The sequence below is a fragment of the Delphinapterus leucas genome, chromosome 1 (genome assembly GCF_059928025.1).
Source record: "Delphinapterus leucas isolate spDelLeu-1000000601 "Yukka" chromosome 1, BTC_Dleu_Yukka2, whole genome shotgun sequence".
Classification (NCBI taxonomy): Eukaryota; Metazoa; Chordata; class Mammalia; order Artiodactyla; family Monodontidae; genus Delphinapterus; species Delphinapterus leucas.
In genome coordinates this window covers 139,970,974-139,989,481 of record NC_143129.1, presented here as the reverse complement: position 1 = coordinate 139,989,481, position 18,508 = coordinate 139,970,974, and the positions used below count along the sequence as shown (strand labels likewise).

General features: G+C 43.1%; 1 protein-coding gene across 12 annotated transcripts in view; it reads left to right on the top strand.

The window, feature by feature from the left end:
- Positions 1 to 18,508, top strand: part of FGGY (FGGY carbohydrate kinase domain containing) — a 418,604-nt gene that overhangs the window by 362,441 nt on the left and 37,655 nt on the right. The window contains exon 15 of one of the 12 annotated variants that reach the window (XM_022575810.3): positions 6,390 to 18,069. The exons of the other annotated variants lie outside the window; for them this stretch is intronic. Coding sequence (XP_022431518.1) covers positions 6,390 to 6,416 — 27 coding nt within the window. The 3' untranslated portion in view covers positions 6,417 to 18,069. Of the gene's footprint in view, positions 1 to 6,389; positions 18,070 to 18,508 lie in introns of those variants that run through there. 12 annotated transcript variants of the gene reach the window in all.

Here is an 18,508-nt window from a genome sequence, read left to right as displayed (position 1 = left end):
ACTCTGTCATGAGTCATTTGACTTTGCTTTCCCCCGAACACATAGTTTATGTCTTGGGCAAGCTAAGGCTAAAGGAACATCTGATACGTTTTAAGCTAGCAGAGCTATTATTTAAGGAGCTCTACATCCAGTGTGTGCCCATTGGACCCACGGTTTAAATCAAGCCTTGTGCTAAGGGAGCCTGACAGTTTGTTATTGCTGTTGTAGTTGTTTCGGCGTGTGATTGTGTACGAGTTTTATCAAGGTGACGAGAATCGGTGCATGATTCAAAAGTTCTCAGGTGGTGAACCAACCTACGCAGTAGCTATTCTGAGTGACTATGTGCCTGAGAGGAATGTGTATAACGTGCTTGTGCTGAGATGCGTGAGCCCCTTTGGAAATGAGAGGGATGAGAGGGAGAGAATAGGGGAGGGCAGCTTCTGAAGGAGCTGCTTTCTGATTGCATCAGCAGAGGAGGGAGACTCAGCCCTGGGTCAGAGTGTTGCTCAATCCTGGATGAACAGGACATAACCCAGAACACAAGGCAAGTGTCTCTGTCTCTGTGGCTGACTCGCTCCTCTTTAGATAACTGAAAAATGATGGAAATCGACTTACATTGTAAAAACTCAAACATCAAAGAGTAAACAGGAAAGGCACAGACCTCTCCTGATCCCAGAGGTAATCGCTATTGTCCATTTTATATGTCTTTCTAAGCTTTTTAAGGCATTCATAGACATATATGTGTATATAGGGTCATATAGTAAAACTGTTCTGCAAGGGTTTTTTTCACTTATTAGATATTTGGAATATGTCAGTGCATATAGAGCCAGCGCATGTCTGTTACATGTTGGTAGTAATTCCACAGTCGGCACATATAAAAAATGATTTAACCAATGTCCTATTGATAGACATGTAGGTAGCTTCTAGTATCTGGCTTTTGCAAACAGCAATCAAAGGATCATCCTGGGTATGGTTCTTTATACACAAGTATGAAAAGTTCTCTTGGAGAGATACAAAAAAGTGGAATTTCTACTGGAGGGATTTATGCCTTTGAAATTATGTTAGCTGTGGCCAAAATGTCCTCCAAAAAGGCTGTCCCAATTTGTATTCCTGCCAACAGTGCCCCTGTTCCTTTGCCAACACTGCATATTGTCAGTCGTTTTAACATTTTTGCCCATTTCTCGGGCAGAAAATGACTGCTCATTGTTCTTTTCCTTTGCCTCTGCCCTGTAGCTAGTGAGAATTAACATTTTCTTTAGATCTTCAGTCTCTTAATTTCTGTCTTCTGTTAATGGCCTATTAACATCCTCTCTTCATTTTCCTCTAGGGTCGTAGGTCTTTCCCTCGGGGATTTGGAGAGGTTCTTCGTGTGCTCTGTGCATCGGTCCTTTGTCTGTCATTTATCTTGAAGACTTTCTTGTAGTAAGACCTTCAACATCCACCTTTGCTTACTGTGTCTTATAGAGGAGTTTTAAATTTTCATATACTCACATCTGTGAATCTCCTTCTTTATGGCTTCAAGATTTCTTGGAAACTTTCCCTGTAAACTGTTTCTTTTCCTGGAGCTGTGTTTTTCAGAATAATAACATTTTAGACTACAACACCCCGGGTTAGCAGAATGGTCTCTGTTTTTGCAGACATTCTTGGTAATTTCACCAATAATTATGGGGAAATTTTGAAACCATGTGGATCAGTCCTAGGCAAATGAGAGGCAGCAGGGAACTAACTAGGAGCGGGCAGCCTGAAGTCATATATATGGACCTTGGACCATATCCAGGCTCCTGTACTTACCACTTGATTTGGGGACATCACTTTGCTGCTCTGAGCCTTAGTTTATTTCTCTGTAAAATGGGGCAAATCACAATTTCAAAGGGTTGCTGTGAGGTTTAACATCTCCCATGTCTCAGCCTACTCAATACATGTTTGTTTCTGCCCCTCCTGATAAAAGGTCTTTTTCTCCCCACACACATGTAAATGTAACTGGTCACTTAAGACTGTTGACTTTCATCTCTTCTGAGGATTTTGTAGCTGAATCGTGGAGTCACAGCTTGCCCAAGAGTCTGAGGCAATTTCCTCATGATGCATCTCTGTGGGCCTAAGGGAAACTAAACACCTACGCCATTGCTCAATGCTGGAAAATTCTCCAGGGTGGCCGACCCCTCTTGGCGGAGAGAAGCCAGGGCTCTGGGGGACTACTGCAGTCCATGTGGGTGGAGAGCTTTTGTCGTTCCTGGACTCACTGATCCTCCTGCTTGTGCGGGCACAATTCCCTCTCCTTTGAAATCTCTTCCCCTCCCCTTGCCTGGCATCCTTCACCTCTTATAGCAACACGACACTCGAAGTTGGGAGCCCAGACACTTGAGCCAGACTGCCTGGGTTCAAAATCCAGCTCTGCCACTCTTACTTGTGAAGCCTGGAACAAATGTCTTCATCTCTCTCTACCTCAATTTCCCTATCTGTAAAATGGAAATACTGGTATGACCTACCTCATAGGACTGTTATGAGAGTTGATACTTATAAAGCCCTTGGCATATAGTACAGTGATCAAGGAGCTACAAAGAAATCATATACAGTATCTGAATCCTGGCTCCTCCTTTCACAGCCAGTTGACTCTGGATAATGTACTTATTCTGACCTCAGCTCTCTCATTTGCAAAATGGGTATGAAAATAGCTATTTCATAGGATTGCTGGGAAAGTCAAATGGGATAATGTATGTCATGAGTATAGGGCTTCAATTATTGGTGGCTACTGTGGTGATGGTTATTGAAAAAGACGGGAATGAATATGCAGGGAATACCTAAAACTCAAAAGCAGAGAGGCTGGTGATTAAAAGAGAAGGTTCTGGAGTCAGACACACTGGGTTGGAATTCAGCCTCCACTACCCTTGGCCCTGTGACCTTGGACCTAAACCTTTTTGGCATTCAGTTTCCTGATCTGTTAAATAGGATTGATAGTGGGGCCTACCTCTAGGCTTGTAGGCTTGTTATGAAGAGGAAATGATGATAAACCAGGAACATAGGAAATGCTTAATAAAATTAACTGTTATTGTTCCTCATATCTCCTGCCCATCAATGGGAAGATTCTCGTCTGCAGTCAGGAGTCCCTGGGTAGGAGAAATGGCAGCACAGCCAGAGCCCCTGCCCAATCCATTCTGCTGGGTTTGGAGCACAAGGTAGGAAAGAGGATCAAAACTCAAGAAGGGAAACTGAGGCAGAAGCCTGGTTTTTACGGATCAACCAAAATGATTGAGGTAGAGAGAAAAAAAAACACAATTAAGGATGTCCCTCAAGATTTATCTGCAATGATATATTTCCTTTTAATTCTTAAAGCAGTCCTATTGGGTAGGTTCTGTTATTTCCAGTTTTCACCTGGTGAAACTGAGGGTGAGAAAATGCAAGTGACTTGCGTAAGATCACACAACAAGTGGAGGAGCGGGGATTTGTGCCCAGAACCATCTGGCTCCAAATCCCTAACGCTACGCTGTCAGTATCTGTCCCGCCTCTGTTGGGAGCAACTCAGAGGCCAAGCAGGACGGGGCTGGGGGGCCCCTGTTTCTCTGGGAGAGCAGAGGAGGTGGAGACAGGGGCAGTGGGCCTGGAGCTGACAGCCTGCATGTAAAAGTTTGGAAAGTTTGCCCTGAAAGAAAAGAGAGTGTTTTCAGCTGAGGCCATTTTCAGCTGTACCCTGTGTACTAGGCCAAGGGTAAACAAAAACACAGCCATAAACAGTACTCCCCAGAATTCTCGTCACAACAGCCCACTGTGCTCTTTCTGTTTGGAGATGACTGTCGAAACACTTCGCGTGAAAATGTCTGAGTCTGTTACTGTTCACCAAGTCAGTCACAGCCCATTCGAACAAGGTGCCTTGGGTGTGAGTAGAGATGCAAGAGTCATCAGGTGACCAGCCATTATGAAGTCTCAACAAATGGCCTGCCCGGGAAACCAGCATCCCTGGACTAGGGCCAGGCCTATCCTAACGCCACTGCTTGGAAGGGGCCCCTCCTAGTTCAGAGGGCCTGTCCCAGCTCGTTACAGAATATGTTTTTATAGCTATCCTTTCTCTAATTAAACATAAAGTATCAAAGCTGGAATCAACTGAACAAGTCATCTAGTCTAGTGCATTTAAAAGTTGGAGACATTTGGTTCCCAGTGGGAGGTGACATTCCCAAGGTTGTAGAGAGAAAACTTGAGACCGGAATCCAGGCCTCCTGATTCTTAGTCTAAAACACGTCTAACGCTGCCCTCCTGAACCTTTCCAACACAGTTGCAAAATTCCTGCCAGCCTCTCCAAAGGGCAGGGCTGGAAGGTGGGAGACGTGGGAGGGAGGTTGTGTTTGTCCTTGATACTTTCTACCTTGCCCTCTACATCTGTTCCCCCATTTCAGTGTTTCCTCTCACCTGCCAAAACTAACTAGTCCTGTGAGCCCAAATCTAGATCCTTGAGAAGCAGCTTCTCGTGTTTGCAGAGTCATTCCTGCTCCCCTGTCCAGGGTTTTTTCCTGCTGTGGCAGTGCTGCCTCTTGAACAATGGACAGGCCCACAGACCAGGAGGATGCCTGGCTCAGCCCCTCTTGGGTGGGTTTCCCAGGTGAGATGTGGCCTCCCCAAGTATCATTCCACATCTCCAGAGGTAGGCCAGGAAGAGGAAAGGGATGAATGTTAATTGATCACCTGGGAACATGCTGGATTATAACCACATTTAATCTGTAACTGAGGCTATGTGAGGTAGGTAGATGTTATCATCTCCGCTTGCAGACAGGAGCAAGAAGTTAGGAAGGCAAATCACTTGTTCAAAGCCACACAGCCAGAAAGTTGGGACTTGAACGTAGACTTGTGTGAAAATCCAAAGTATAAGCTCTTTCAAGTTCACCAAGCTACAGAAAGTGAGATTAAAGTGTGTGTGGAGGGCTGCCCTGGTGGCGCAGTGGTTGAGAGTCCGCCTGCCGATGCAGGGGATACGGGTTCGTGCCCCGGTCCAGGAAGATTCCACATGCCGCGGAGCGGCTGGGCCCGTGAGCCATGGCCGCTGAGCCTGCGCGTCTGGAGCCTGTGCTCCGCAACGGGAGAGGCCACAGCAGTGAGAGGCCCGCGTACCGCAAAAAAAAAAAAAGAAAGTGTGTGTGTACACACGCACATGCACACAAGCGTGCACACACACAGTGGAAAAGTGCTTTCTAAACTGTGAAGAGCCACCCACCCGTGCAGGATGATGAGGATGACAGTTAGCACCCAGTCCAGGCCAAGCATGAAATGGCTCCCAACAGGCGGGTGCTTAGCCTCTGGGGAAACTCGCCTTCCACGAGGAAGTCTGGGGAGCACAGCCATTACTCACAGCATCTTCTTACAAGGAGGGGAGTGGAGGGGCTCTTTAGGGGCAAGGATCTCTCAGCTAGTCCAGTAGTTCTCAGACGTCATCAGAGGACTACCACAGGCAGAACCAACTGTGTAATTTATGGGATCTGGTACCAAATGAAAATGTGGGCCCCTGGCCGGGGGCAGGGAAGTCACTCATGGCTGACAGGTGACCCCCAAGGGTTTCCAGCTTCCCAGTTGCCTACCCAACCCTCTGTGGCAGTGGGGAGTGGTGGGGAGAGACACTGCTTGCCTGGCCCTGAGACACTGCAGGCTCACAACCTGGCCTGGCTCTCCCTGCAGCTGTGCTTGTCCCTACACTCCTGCCACCCCATGCCACCCTGTCATCACCCCAGGGGTGCGTGGTCAGCAGTGGAGAAATGGGGTAAGGTGCCAGGCAGGGAGCAGGCTGGTCCTGGACAGGGAAAGGCCCCACACCCAGCACATGCTCTGCTGTCCCATCAGCCTTCGTCCGCAAAGTACACATTCAAAGATAAAATTAAGAATTTCAAAACAGGGACTGCAGATCACTAAACCCCAAGCTTGAGCCTTCCTGGCGTGGGACCCTGGATGACTGCACATGTGACATACCCGTGAAGTTTGCCCTTACTGCAGGTCCTTAGCAAAGTTTCACTAGTACAGAGGAAATGAAGAAATAAGGGTAGTATGTCGAGTTTTTAACAAAGCTGTATGTAAACAATTTAAATGATTTCCCTGTATTCTGAGATCACGATAACTTTTTTTTTTGTTTTTTTGCTTTGATGTTAAAAGCTTTTTTGTTATGACATCATGGTCAGAGTAAACGTTGAGTAGCTTTTTTGGTGGGTTTTTTTTTTTTTTTCTTCAAAGGTTCTCGTTTGGCAAAATAAGACGCTGACAATTCTTTGTAGGTCTCCAAAAGGTTTGGAGATTGTATTGGTCCAGAGATTGGAAACTCCTGAGCTGGGGCTTTCAAGGAGAAAGCCCTTCCTGATTGTTGGGGAATGGAGCCTTTTCCCAGCTGCTGGCATCAGAAAGGCATACAGTTAGTAATTGTGGTATGTTTCCGTATTTTCTAGGTACATCTTTGCTTTTGTGAAGTCTAAACTCTGGTGGAGTCTGTGAGAAGAGGCAACACAGAATAAGGGCATCAAAATCAAAATTCAAAGTCTGAAACTCCCAGTTCCCTATGACCCTTGAGAGATCATTTCTGCAAATTTCCCAACCATCAGGAGCTCCACAGAAGTAAATTGGAGAGGTGATAACACACCCAAGGACAGACCCAGCCTATGTCTTATGTCCTGGTCTAATTATTAATAATCGATCATTAAACTGTCCAGGACTCAAAGGAGAATTTATTGGGATAATAAACTATGGCTACCCTTATTAAAGGCTCCTTCACCTCTCCTGAGGCAACAAGCCCCACAGAGGCTGCTGTTTCCCTGGGCAGGAACCCATGGTGTCCAGTTGAAGGGCTGCATTTGTCCTGCCAGAGGCCTGGGCTGGTTGACAGCCTGGAACCTGGAAGATGCCCTTGTGGTGGTAAATCTGTGTGACTCCCAGCCCAGCGGCTCCCACCATTGTATTTTTTTGTATCAAGTCGAAGGCCAACCCACTTTCAATCCTTTGATGAGGGAAAATATGTCAACACAATGGTCCACTGAACTCTGGGCATAGACAACATGCAATGCTTTTTGGGGTCTGTAGCCTAAATGGTTTTACTCCAGAAGATGTGGAATTAAAGATAAAGCAGACAGCTAATTGCTGTTAAACCCACATGCTCCAAACCAACCATTATGGTCTCTTCTCAGTTACAGAACCAGAGAGGCTTTCCCTAGAATAGGCGTTGGTAGACTGGGCTTTGGGGTGAGAAGCAAGAAGGAGGAAGAAGGGGAAGAGGAGGGCAAGAGAGAAATAACACGTCACAGAGGGGTACAGTTCTGAAATGCACAAAGTCTGTGCCATTTAATTGGGATTACTTTTGCTTTTTATCCCACGTGGATTTCTTCTTATCCATACGGAAAGAAATCTTTGACAATACCTGCTTCAGAGTCTCAGGTTTAAGAAGCCAATCACTGACCCGAGGAAAAAGAGACATAAATCACTTTCAAGTTCTTCAGACAAAGAACAGCTCGAGGCAAGCTGGAGCGTTTGCAGGGCATTTTTGTGACATTTCTGGATGCCCTTTGTTTCCCCCTTTCAAGAAAAGCCCTTTCTTTGCTTGCCTTCTCACATAACAGCTTGGGATTCTTGTCCCCCCCAAAAATGCATTTGAACTTGTGGGTTTGTTAAGAGTCAGGGCATGAAGCATTTTTCCATGGTAGAAAATTCTGGCATTCCAAAGCAGAACTAATGTGAGATTTGGGAAGGCTGCCCTATTTGTGCACTTAATTAGGGCTCCCCAAAGGCAGCTGATCCATTGGTGTCATAGGAAACCGACGCCAAGGCCAGCGAAGGCTGCAAATGTGTGAGTACCCAAGAGGGGGGCGAATGTAGATTCCACACCTGTTCCCCACTGCCTTGGATCAGGACTCAAGGGATATAAAGACAAGGGCTTGCCTGAAATGCTCATTTGGATCCCAGGCCTGATTTCATCGTTCTGTGTGTCAGCAGTGTTTGAGTCAAGTCCCAAAACACTTGGAGATAAAGGATCAGAGTTATAGGTTCTATTTGGATCTATGAAATAAGACCTTGGTTCTGAAGATCTGTGAAGTTGACAAAATTACAGTGGAAAAACTATAGACTTTAAAGACCAACCAGCCTGTGCTTTGAGTCTTACTCTGCCACTAGTAGATGGTGTCAGTTTTTGAAGAAGTTATCCAGTTATTTCCGAGATTTAGTTTTCTTCCCTATAAGAGGCCATACTAACACCTCTTCCATGGGTTCATTATCGTAACAACAGCTGACATTTGTTGAGCAATTACGGTGTGTAAGGCACTGTTCTAAGAGCATGAACTGTATTAACTCTTCCATCCTCTGTAGACCGTGTAAGGTAAAGTCTGTATTAGAGGTTGGCAAACTGCTCCCCATGGGCCAAGTTTTGCCCACTGCCCATTTGTGCAAATAATATTTTACTGGAACACAATTATGCCCATCTGTTCATGTCTACTCTGTGGCTACTTTCATGCTATAGCTCCAAGGTTGAGTAGTCGAAACAGAAACTGTATGTCCAACCAGATCTAAAATATCTACTATCTGGCTTTGTACAGAAACAAATTTGCCAACCCCTGCTTTAAATTATCCCAATTGAAAGATGAAGAAAATAAACCATAGGCATTTTTGGGGGGCTGTGCCCCATGGCATGTGGAATCTTAGCTCCCCGACCAGGAATCAAACCCACACCCCCTGCATTGGAAGTGCAGCGTCTTAACCACTGGACCACCAGTGAAGTCCAACCATAGACATTTTAAATAGCTTAACTGAGGTCGTACAGCTGGTGACAGATAGACCTAGGATTAGAACCCAGTATCCTGACTCCAGAACTTGTGACCTTCACGAGTATCCTACGTGTATAATAATATACATGAATTACCCAGTGCAGTGCCTGACGCATAGGAGATGCCTGACACATCTGTTTGCTTAAGCGATCCTTTGCATTCCCCCACGGTTCTCCTTTTCCTTCTGCCTCCTTTTGCAGCTTCATATCAATTTCTATTGCCTTTTCCTTCTCTTCTGCCAGATTATGTTTTCAATTCTGCAGACTTCTGGGCAATTTTATACCCATTATCTCAATGCATCAAACAACCCTGTGAGGTCGGTATCATTATCTTCATTTAAAAGATGTAGAAACCACTCCCGACCTCTGAACTCCCAGGAGTTTTTACACTTCATTTGTTAACCCTCAGAGGAAACGTTGCTAGGAGCTTTGGGAACATTTATTTAATGCTGACAACTAACATTAGGGAAAAAATATCGACAGTTACTCGAGAAAGGATTACAATCTAATTGGGGTGAGAAAATAGTGTAAAATATTGGAACAACAGCAGGCATTTTTAAAGTTAAGTTATTTAGTACAGATCGTGAGTGGGTGTGAATTCAGGGAGCTGGGACAAGAGGATGGACCGGGGGTGTGGGGTGCAGGCAGGGACGGTTTCCAGGAGGCGGTCCAATGTGAGCTGGGCCTCTAACGTGGGGCAGGATCTTAAAAAGAGAATCTCAGATTTGAGTATCATGGGAGTGAGGAAAGGAACCACAGAGAGAAGACATAGAAATGGAAATGTCTCAAAGGGACAGGCCCAGCAAATCTCAGAGAACTCTGGCAAATCAGAATGAGTAAATAGGGAACAGGTTGTGTTTGACTTTGAAGGCCAGAGAGAGAATAATAATAGTGCTAATTATGATAACACTTAGGTGCAGGATTGCTGACCCAGGCACTCTAGATTCATACTCTCCTTTAACCCCACCAACCCTTCAGTGATACAGGTGTTGTCCTGTTTCACAGATGAGAACATTTGAGGCTTAGATTGTAGCAATCAAATGTTAGTGGGAAAATCAGAACTATTCCACAGGCCTAGTTCAAGAGCACAGGGCTTTTTGTTGTTACTTTTCTTCTGTGGATGCACGTGCTTGCAGGTGGGGTTTTAGATATGCCCATACAGTATAATCTTAGGCTCTGCTGGTTAAATTGTTCTTGCTTTCTCTGATGCTATAATCTATTATCAATTGCCCGTGGACTCAGATGGAGAACACCAGGAATTAGATGCTCTACACCTGGACCACTATGATACCTCCCATCGCAGGCACTAGGGAGCCATGGAATGCTTTTGAGTGGGAGATGCCATGATGAAAGGAACTACTCTGCCAACGAAGTCAGGCTGGATGAGAGCTGGGAAAGACAGGAAGGAGGAGGTAGTATGAACTCACAAGTGTGATATGCAGTTGTTAGTTCACCTTGGATTGAGCCACAAGAGCTAGGGTTTGGGGTGACTGAAGAGGACATGGCAAGAAGAGAAGGGTAGATTTATGGAGTCAGAGGGCCATGACCCACACTGCTTAGACCTTACTACTAGACAGCCATGCTTGATGAACAGAGGACTTGGAGTCTGAAGATTTAGGTTCACATCTTGGCTCTACTGCTAAAGTTGCACTGTGTGAAGAAAGAGGGAAAAGAGAAGAATTATATGCTGTTTGAGTTAGACAGCATCTCATGTGTCTTCCCATCAACTCTGGGAGGTGGTGATAACAAGAGCAATAGGTAACATGTAAATACTTCTGTGTGCCAGCACTTTCTGTGTTCTCCTTCTAGCCATTTCTCTATATTTTTAATCTTCATAGAAACCCCATGAGATAAGGGGCATTGTTATTCCCTTTGGATAGATGAGGTGACTGAGGCACAGAGAGGTTAAGTAACATGGCTGTGGTCACACAGCTGGTAAATAGAGGAACTAAGCTTTGAACCCAGGCAGTTTGGCCCCCAGAGTCCATGCTCTTAGTCATTTTCACACTGTCTCTAAGGCATGTTTCACCTCGAGGAGTGTTCTGGGGGTAAGGTTATTCTATGCCACCCTGTAACCTGCACACTGACAGTCCTGCCTCTGCACCACAGGGTCAGGGACCTCCCACTGAGAAGGCTTCCTGCCACAGCCTGGTACTTCTCACAGCTGTCTGGAACCTTTCACTCCATCCTCCACCCAGACCCTCACACCCTGACCTCCTGGCTCCTGGCCACACCCATTGCCCTTGATTCTAGCTTCCCACCCCTGTAGGACTTGTGCCCCTGTACCACACCTCCAGCTCCCCTTCTCTGAACAATTTGTTTTTGTCCTTTAGACACTTTTACCTCTTTGTTCAAGGTAAGACTCTAGCACCCAGGTTCCTCCCCCACCCCATGCCAGCCCACACAAGTGGCATCCCCATCAGATTTGTACCAGCTTCTGGGAACAGGACCGGACAACTTGTTCAGCCACTTTCTCAAGGGCTGGTCCCTGGCAGCTATACCGGTCCCACCTGTTTCCGGCCTGGTAGCTGCCAATCCAACTAGATGGGACTATTCTGGGAGCAGCAAGAAGACTTAGTCACCCTAGTTGAGTCTTCCTTAACAAAAGAAGTCGAAAGGCCTTTTGTTTTTGTTGTTGTTGTTTGTTTTCTTAATGTGCATTAAAATTCTGCCCAGGATGCTATAGCAGTTAAGACATGGCCCCTGAAATCAGAAGGATACGGGTTCAAAATTCAGTTCTGCTGCTTGCTAGCTGTGTCATCCTAGGAAAATTGTTCCATCTTAGCTCTTCATTTGTAAAGTGGAGCTAAAAGAAGGCCTATCTTATGGGGTAGTCACAAGAATTCGGTGAAAGGATGTATGTGAGCATGTATCATACCACCTGACCAGCAGTAAGTGCTCAGTAAGTGGTAGTTACTATCAGCATTATATTAAGTGTCATTATATAAAGTATCATTCAAGACTCCCTGGAGATAGTTCATTCAGACAGTTATTTACTCAACGGACATTTATCAGGAGGCTGCTGTTTGCCAAATCTATGCCAGGTACAAATATAGGATGTATGTTTATGAAAGGAAGGAATGCATGTTAATCACTTATTATAGGTCAGACACTGTTCTAGGCATTTTAGGGACATATTTCATTTCACCTTTTTTTTTCAAGTACATATTCATTATTTTAGTTTTTTAGTTTTTTAACCTTAGAAAGTATATATATATATATATATATATATTTTTTTTTTTTTTTTTTACAGTAAGTCCTTGTTGGTTACCTGTTTCAAATATAGCAGTGTGTACATGTCAATCCCAAATTCCCAATCTAACTGACGCTACACTCCCCCATAACCATAAATTCATTCTCTAAGTCTGTGAATCTGTTTCTGTTTTGTAAATAAGTTCCAAAACAAAAAGATACAAATGAACTTATTTATATTTCATCTTGATAAGGGCTTTGCAGGCAGACATCATAATTGTCATTTTACAGATGAAGAAACTGAGGTTCATAAAGGTTAACTCCCCCAAAGACGTGGCCAGTGATTGAGTGTAGCCATAAATCAACCAAGATATTCTGAGATCAATTCCCCACTATTGAGAGATCCACATTTTACTCTCATACTCATGCAATCGAATGCCTTTATCTATGCACCCACCTTTCTGGTTAAAAGGAAGTACAAAGGAATGTGTTTTTTATTTCATCCTTATTGGTACAAACCTCTGAAAGAGGTGAGAGCTCTGCGCCTATCTTAGCATTCCAGCGATGAGCCTGGTGGGGACTGCCCTCCAATGATTGGGGATTTCGTCATCCTTCAGGATAACTTCTCTCCTTACATGGGACTAGAACTAGAGAGGGAGAAGGCAGCAGGTAAGGAGCTTATACTGGACTCACCCAAGGCATACTTTGCAAGTTATTTTGTTTTTTTTTAAATCAGTCCCAGTCATAAGCTTGCTTTTTGGATCCATGCCTTATGCCTCTAGGCATTGAAAGCCAAGTATGTCAAGGGAAAAAAGGTCCTTCAGTTAGTTGAAATTTTATTCTGTTTCTACTTTGGTGGTTTGAAACTAATTACAGACTCTGGGTTGTGCCTATATGTCCAAAATGAAATGAGACTTTGAGCCAATTGCTCTAATAACGAAGAGAGGAAAATCCACTTTTCTCTCCATTATCTAAAGATTTCAGGCATATGTGAGTTGTTTTTTTTTTTTTAATCGAATTATGTGAAAAGTTGGCCTCAAGCCTTCATTTCACTTTGCCTTTCTAGAAACTAGTCTGAAATTTTGTTTTGGAAAGGAGATGACATGCCTTAGACTGCTTCGGTGGGACTAGAGGGTCTTGTTGGAGCAATCGCAGGCTAAGAGATTTTGGTATTGTTATGATAAAATGTTTGTGTATGCTTGGGGGAGGGAGGTGTATTGCAAAGGATGACTCTTCATTTAAATTTTTTTTGAAAGGCTGGAGTACCTAAAATAAATTTCAAGATGAACAGTTTCCATTCATCTCACTTATTGATTCATTTATTTGGTCCTCACTGTTGCCTAGAAGGCCCGCCCGGCCTGGCTCTTCGCCCCGTGGCCAGGCCGCTCCATCTATCCTGGCCCTTTCACTCTCTGTCCACATACTAAACACACTCCCACCTCTGGGCTTTTAGACGTACAGTTCCCTCTCCATGGAATCCTCTTCCTTAGGTATTTGCATGATTCATCCTCTCATCCCCTTCAGATCTTTGCTCAACTATCATTTTATCAGAGAGATGCCATTCCTGCCACCCTATACAAACTGCCTTGTCTACTCCTGTCATTCTTTATCCCTTATCCTACTTGATTTTGTTTCCTTAGTACTTATCGCCATCTGACATAATGTATCTGTATATGTATATACATTAAGGTTCAGTCTTTGTGCTGTAACATTCAGGGGTTTTGACAAATGCATAGTGTTGTATATACACAACTACAGTATCATACGGAATAATTTCAGCACCCCCCAAAAAAATCCCCTGTGCTTCACGTATTTAATCATCCCTCCCTTCTCCCTGAGCCCTTGGCAACTACTGATCTTTTCATTACCCTAGTAGTTTTCCCTTTTCCAGAATGTCACGTAATTGGGATCATGAATATGTAACCTTTTCAGACTGGTTTCTCTCACTTAGTAATATGCATTTAAGATTCATCCACGTCTTATTGTGGCTTGGTAGTTCATTTCTTTTTATTGTGTAATAATATTCAATTGTATAGTTGTACCAGTTTGTTTATCCATTCACCCACTGGAGGACATCTGGTTGCCACTGGTTTTTGGTGACTATGAATAAACATTTGCATACAGGTTTTTGTGTGGACTTAAGTTTTCAAACCAGTTGGGTAAATACCTAGGAACACAATTGCTGGGTTGTATGTTAAGACCATGTTTAGATGTGTTATAAACTACCAAACTGTCTTCCAAAGTAGCTGTATTATTTTGCATTTCCACCAGCGAAGAATGAGGGTTCCTGTTACTCCACATCTACGTCAGTGTTGACATTGTCAGTTTTGCAGATTTTGTCTATTCTAATAGTTATGTAGTGGTATATCATTATTGTTTTAATTTGTAATCCCCTGACGGCAAATGATGTTGAGTATCTTTTCATATGATTATTTGCCACCAGTCTATCTTCTTTGGTGAAGTTCATATCTTTTGCTCATATTTTCACTGGGTTGCTTGTTTTATTATTGTTGAATTTTAAGTATTCTTTGTATATTTTGGATATAAGTTCTCAGATATATGTTTTACAAATATTTTCTCCAAGTCTGTGGCTTGTCTCTTCATTCTCTTAAAATTGTCTATCACAGAGCAGTTTTTAAATTTTAACGGTCCAGCTTATCATTTTTTTCTTTCATGGATTGTTCTTTTGATGTTGTATCTAAAAACTCGTCATTAAACCTAAGGTCACCTTGATTTTCTCCTGTGTTATCTTCTAGAACTTTTACAGTTTTACGTTTTGCATTTAGGTTTATGATCCATTTTGAGTTAAGTTTTGTGAAAGGTGTAATGTCAGTATCTAGATTTTTTTTTTTTGCATGTGTGTGTCCAGTTTTTTCAACACCATTTGTTGAAAACACTACCCTTTATCCTGTTAATCGACTTTGCTCCTTTGTCAAAGATCAATTTGAATGTGTTTGTGTGGGTCTACTTATGGGCTTACTCTTCTGTTCCATTGATCTATTTGTTTGTTCTTTCACCAATACCACATTATTGTGATTATTATAGCTTTATAGTAAGTCATGAAGTCAGGTTATGCCCATCCTCTAACTTTGTCCTCCTTTAGTATTATAGTGACTAATAAGTATTTTGCCTTTCCATATAAGTCTTAGAATCATTTTGTTTTGTTTACGGATAGCTTGCTGAGTGTTCAGTTGGGACTGTGTTGAATCTATTGATCAGGTTGGGGAAATTTGTCATCTTAACAATATTGAATCTTCCAATCCATGAATATAGAATATCTCTCCATTTACTTAAATATTCTTTTTCTTTCATTAGAGTTATGTACTTTTCCATGTGTAGATTCTATACATTTTGTGTTAAACTTATACCCAAGGACTTTGGTTTTTTACAGTATGCTATTGTAAATGATTTTAACTTCAAACTCCAATTTTTCATTGCTAGTAATTGGTGGGATGTAATTGACTTTATATATTAACCTTGTATCTTGTGACTTTACTATGTTCCCTTACTAGTTTAAAAAGGTGTTTTGTTTATTTTTTTTATTCTTTGAGGTTTCCTACATAGATAGTCATGTCATCTAAGAATAAAGATAGTTTTATTTCTTCCTTCTCAATCTGTATGCTTTTTTATCTGTTTTTCTTGTCTTATTGCACCAGCTAAGAGCAATACAATCTTGAATAAGAGTGGTAAGAAAGGACATCCTTGCCTTGTTCCCAGTCTTTGGGGGGAAAGCATTCAGTTTTTTCTCATTGAGTATGATATTAGCTGTAGAGTTTTTTGTAAATGTTCTTTATCAAATTGAGGTTGTAGAGTTTTTTGTAGATGTTCTTTATCAAATTGAGGATGGTCCCGTATATTCCAAGTTTGCTGAGAGGTTTTAATCATGAGTAGGTATTGGAGTTTATCAAATGCTTTTTCTGCATCTATTAATATGATTATATGAATTTTATTCTTTAACCTGTTGATGTGGTGAATTACACTGATTGATTTTTATAAATGTTGAACCAGCCTTGCATACCGAGGATAAATTCTATTTGGTTGTGGTGTGTAGTTCTTTTTATACATTGTTCAATTTGTTCAATGAAAAATCAGTTTCATTGATTTTTTCTGTATTGTTTTCCTGTGTTCAATTTCACTGATTTCTGCTTTTTATTATTTAGTTTTTTCTTCATCTTTTTTTTCCTTTTTTCTTTGCTTAATTTAGGCTTAAATTGCTCCCCTGTCTTTGGGCTTCCACAAGAACTCCTCCTTAAATAGAGCCTGCATCTTGTAGCTCTTTCAGTTGTCATCCACTATTACTACACTGGAGCCCTGTTTGTATCATTTTAAGGTGTAGGGAAGGGAAACAGCCTAGAATCTTTTGATTGAATCCTGGGCCTATGTCCTTGGGTTGTGACCTTCACAAATGTTTCTTACCTTTTTTCCTCCCTTGTAGGTGAGAAAGGGAGACTGGAAGGAGCTGGAGTTGGAGGGATGTCCTTCCCCTGGGTGGGGTAAGGCTCTGGTTAAGCCTTTTCCCCTTAAAAGTAGGCCTTTGTTATAAAGATCTCTCTGGCATATTTTCACAGTGTTTCCTCTTTTTCACTCCTGCTGGAGCCAGTAGGGGATCATTCTTGCCTCTTTACAGTGAGAATCTGGTAGGGTTCCTGGAGGTAAAACCCATGAAAGGGTGGGCCTCCCAGTAAGACTGAAGCCCCAGAAGTTTCTCAGTCTCATGCTAGTCCACGCTCAGCCCCCAGCACTTCATCAAAATTATCACTTAAATGTCCCTACCAGTTTGTGCCTCCAGTGGCTTCTGCTCTAGGTAAGAAGATCTCAACTGCAACTCTCTAGAATTATCCTGTTTCTCCAGATCTCAGGGTGGTGGTTTGCTCTGTAACCTCAGTTCTCCAAACAATCCAAGACAGATCAGTGATTTTCAGTTTGTTAGCTCTTTTCTTGTTATAGGAATGGGGGTAATGACTTCTAACTCCTTTACACAGTTGAGCTGTAACTGGAAGTCTCTCTGTGTATTTCCTTAGGGTATTTCCTGATACTCTTACAAGGATGTAAACTTATGAAAGCAGGGGCTATGTCTGTTTTATTCACTGGTGTATCTTCAGTAGCTAAAATAGTACCTGACTCAGAGTTGGTGCTTAATAAATATTTGTTAAATGCATTGATTAATCAGTTGATACTCACTGAGCACATCAATATACTAGGCACTGTGCTTGGTATGGAGATAACAACAGTGAAAAAGGAAGATCCCATGTGTCTACAGTCGTTATTACAGTGGCGGTAGGGGGTATGGTGGGCATATACTTTAAATGGAAATAACAATAAACTACGGATTAGAGGATAGGGAGGTACTGACGCATAGAAGACACCTACCTAAACTAACCTAAGCAAGAGGGAGGTAAAACATTGTCAGAGGAGGAAACCACCATGTGAGTTGACTTGTAAAGAATGAATAGCTTCTAGCCCATACGATGGAGGGTGATCCTGGCAGAGGGACAGCATAGATCCGATCAAGTCCATGTCGGACAATGTGCAAAGTGATTTTCTCCCCCACCTCATGTAACGTTTAGTGCTCCACATAAGGCAGGCACCATTAACTCATTTCACAGATCAGAGAGTTTAAGTGATTCGACAGAATGTCACCAATGCTGAGTAATGAAGCAAGTCCCTTTGAGTCCAGAGTCCACTTTCTTCCTGCTACAAAGATGATTAAAGCATGAATTCAGAGCCTGGTGGAGGAGCCAAACACATAAGCAGATCTTTCTGGTACCAGTGCTCCCTCTGAATTTGCTTCATTGTTGTTTTTCTTTAAGACTGCAGCCCTAGAAGTAGTGAGTTGCAAATCAGGGCTGCTTTGCAAATGCCCACAAACCACTGGGGGGAGTTTTATCAAAGAAGGCGGGAAAGAAAAATAAATGTGGGTTTCTGCTCTTTAAACCTCAGCCCAGTGAGGCAGACTTCCTGGAATACTTCAGGCCGCTTCAAAGGCCTATTGTAGGAAGTCTCCAGATGTGCGTGAAAAACCTCACTGGGGAGCTTCCCAGTGAAGAGGCCTTTTAAGCTTGAACTGAGATGAAGGAAGTTGACGTGATGAGTCCTACCAGGTGGCCCGTTTTCTGAAGGCGCCCAGATTCCACCATAACCTTGAGAAGGCGGGGGGGGGGGGGGATTAGCCAGTTCAGATGCCTTTGCCAAACAGTGCATCTTTTTTGATTGTGGACAGCAGGGGTCTTTTTTTGCTGGAATCAGGGTTGGGGGGCATTCACCAAATGATTTATCTACCTTTAAATTGTTAGTGACAGCCTGGTCATTCCTCCGGCATATCTTGGGAGGGCTGGGAGGGATTTCAGGATTGGAAAAAGTCAAGGCCCTGAGTGATTTGTGCCAGTTCTTACAAATGATGCCTCTTGCTATTCTGAGAGCCAGCATCCTCTGGGTTCTTGCTCAGAGGCTCTGCCCTGAATCTATGCTTAAGCTGTCTACCCAGTGCACTGTCTGGCCTCGGTTCGAGACCCCATCTTCTTCTTGCTAGACACAGTGGAGTCAGAGAGACCCAGGTTTAAATCCTGGCTC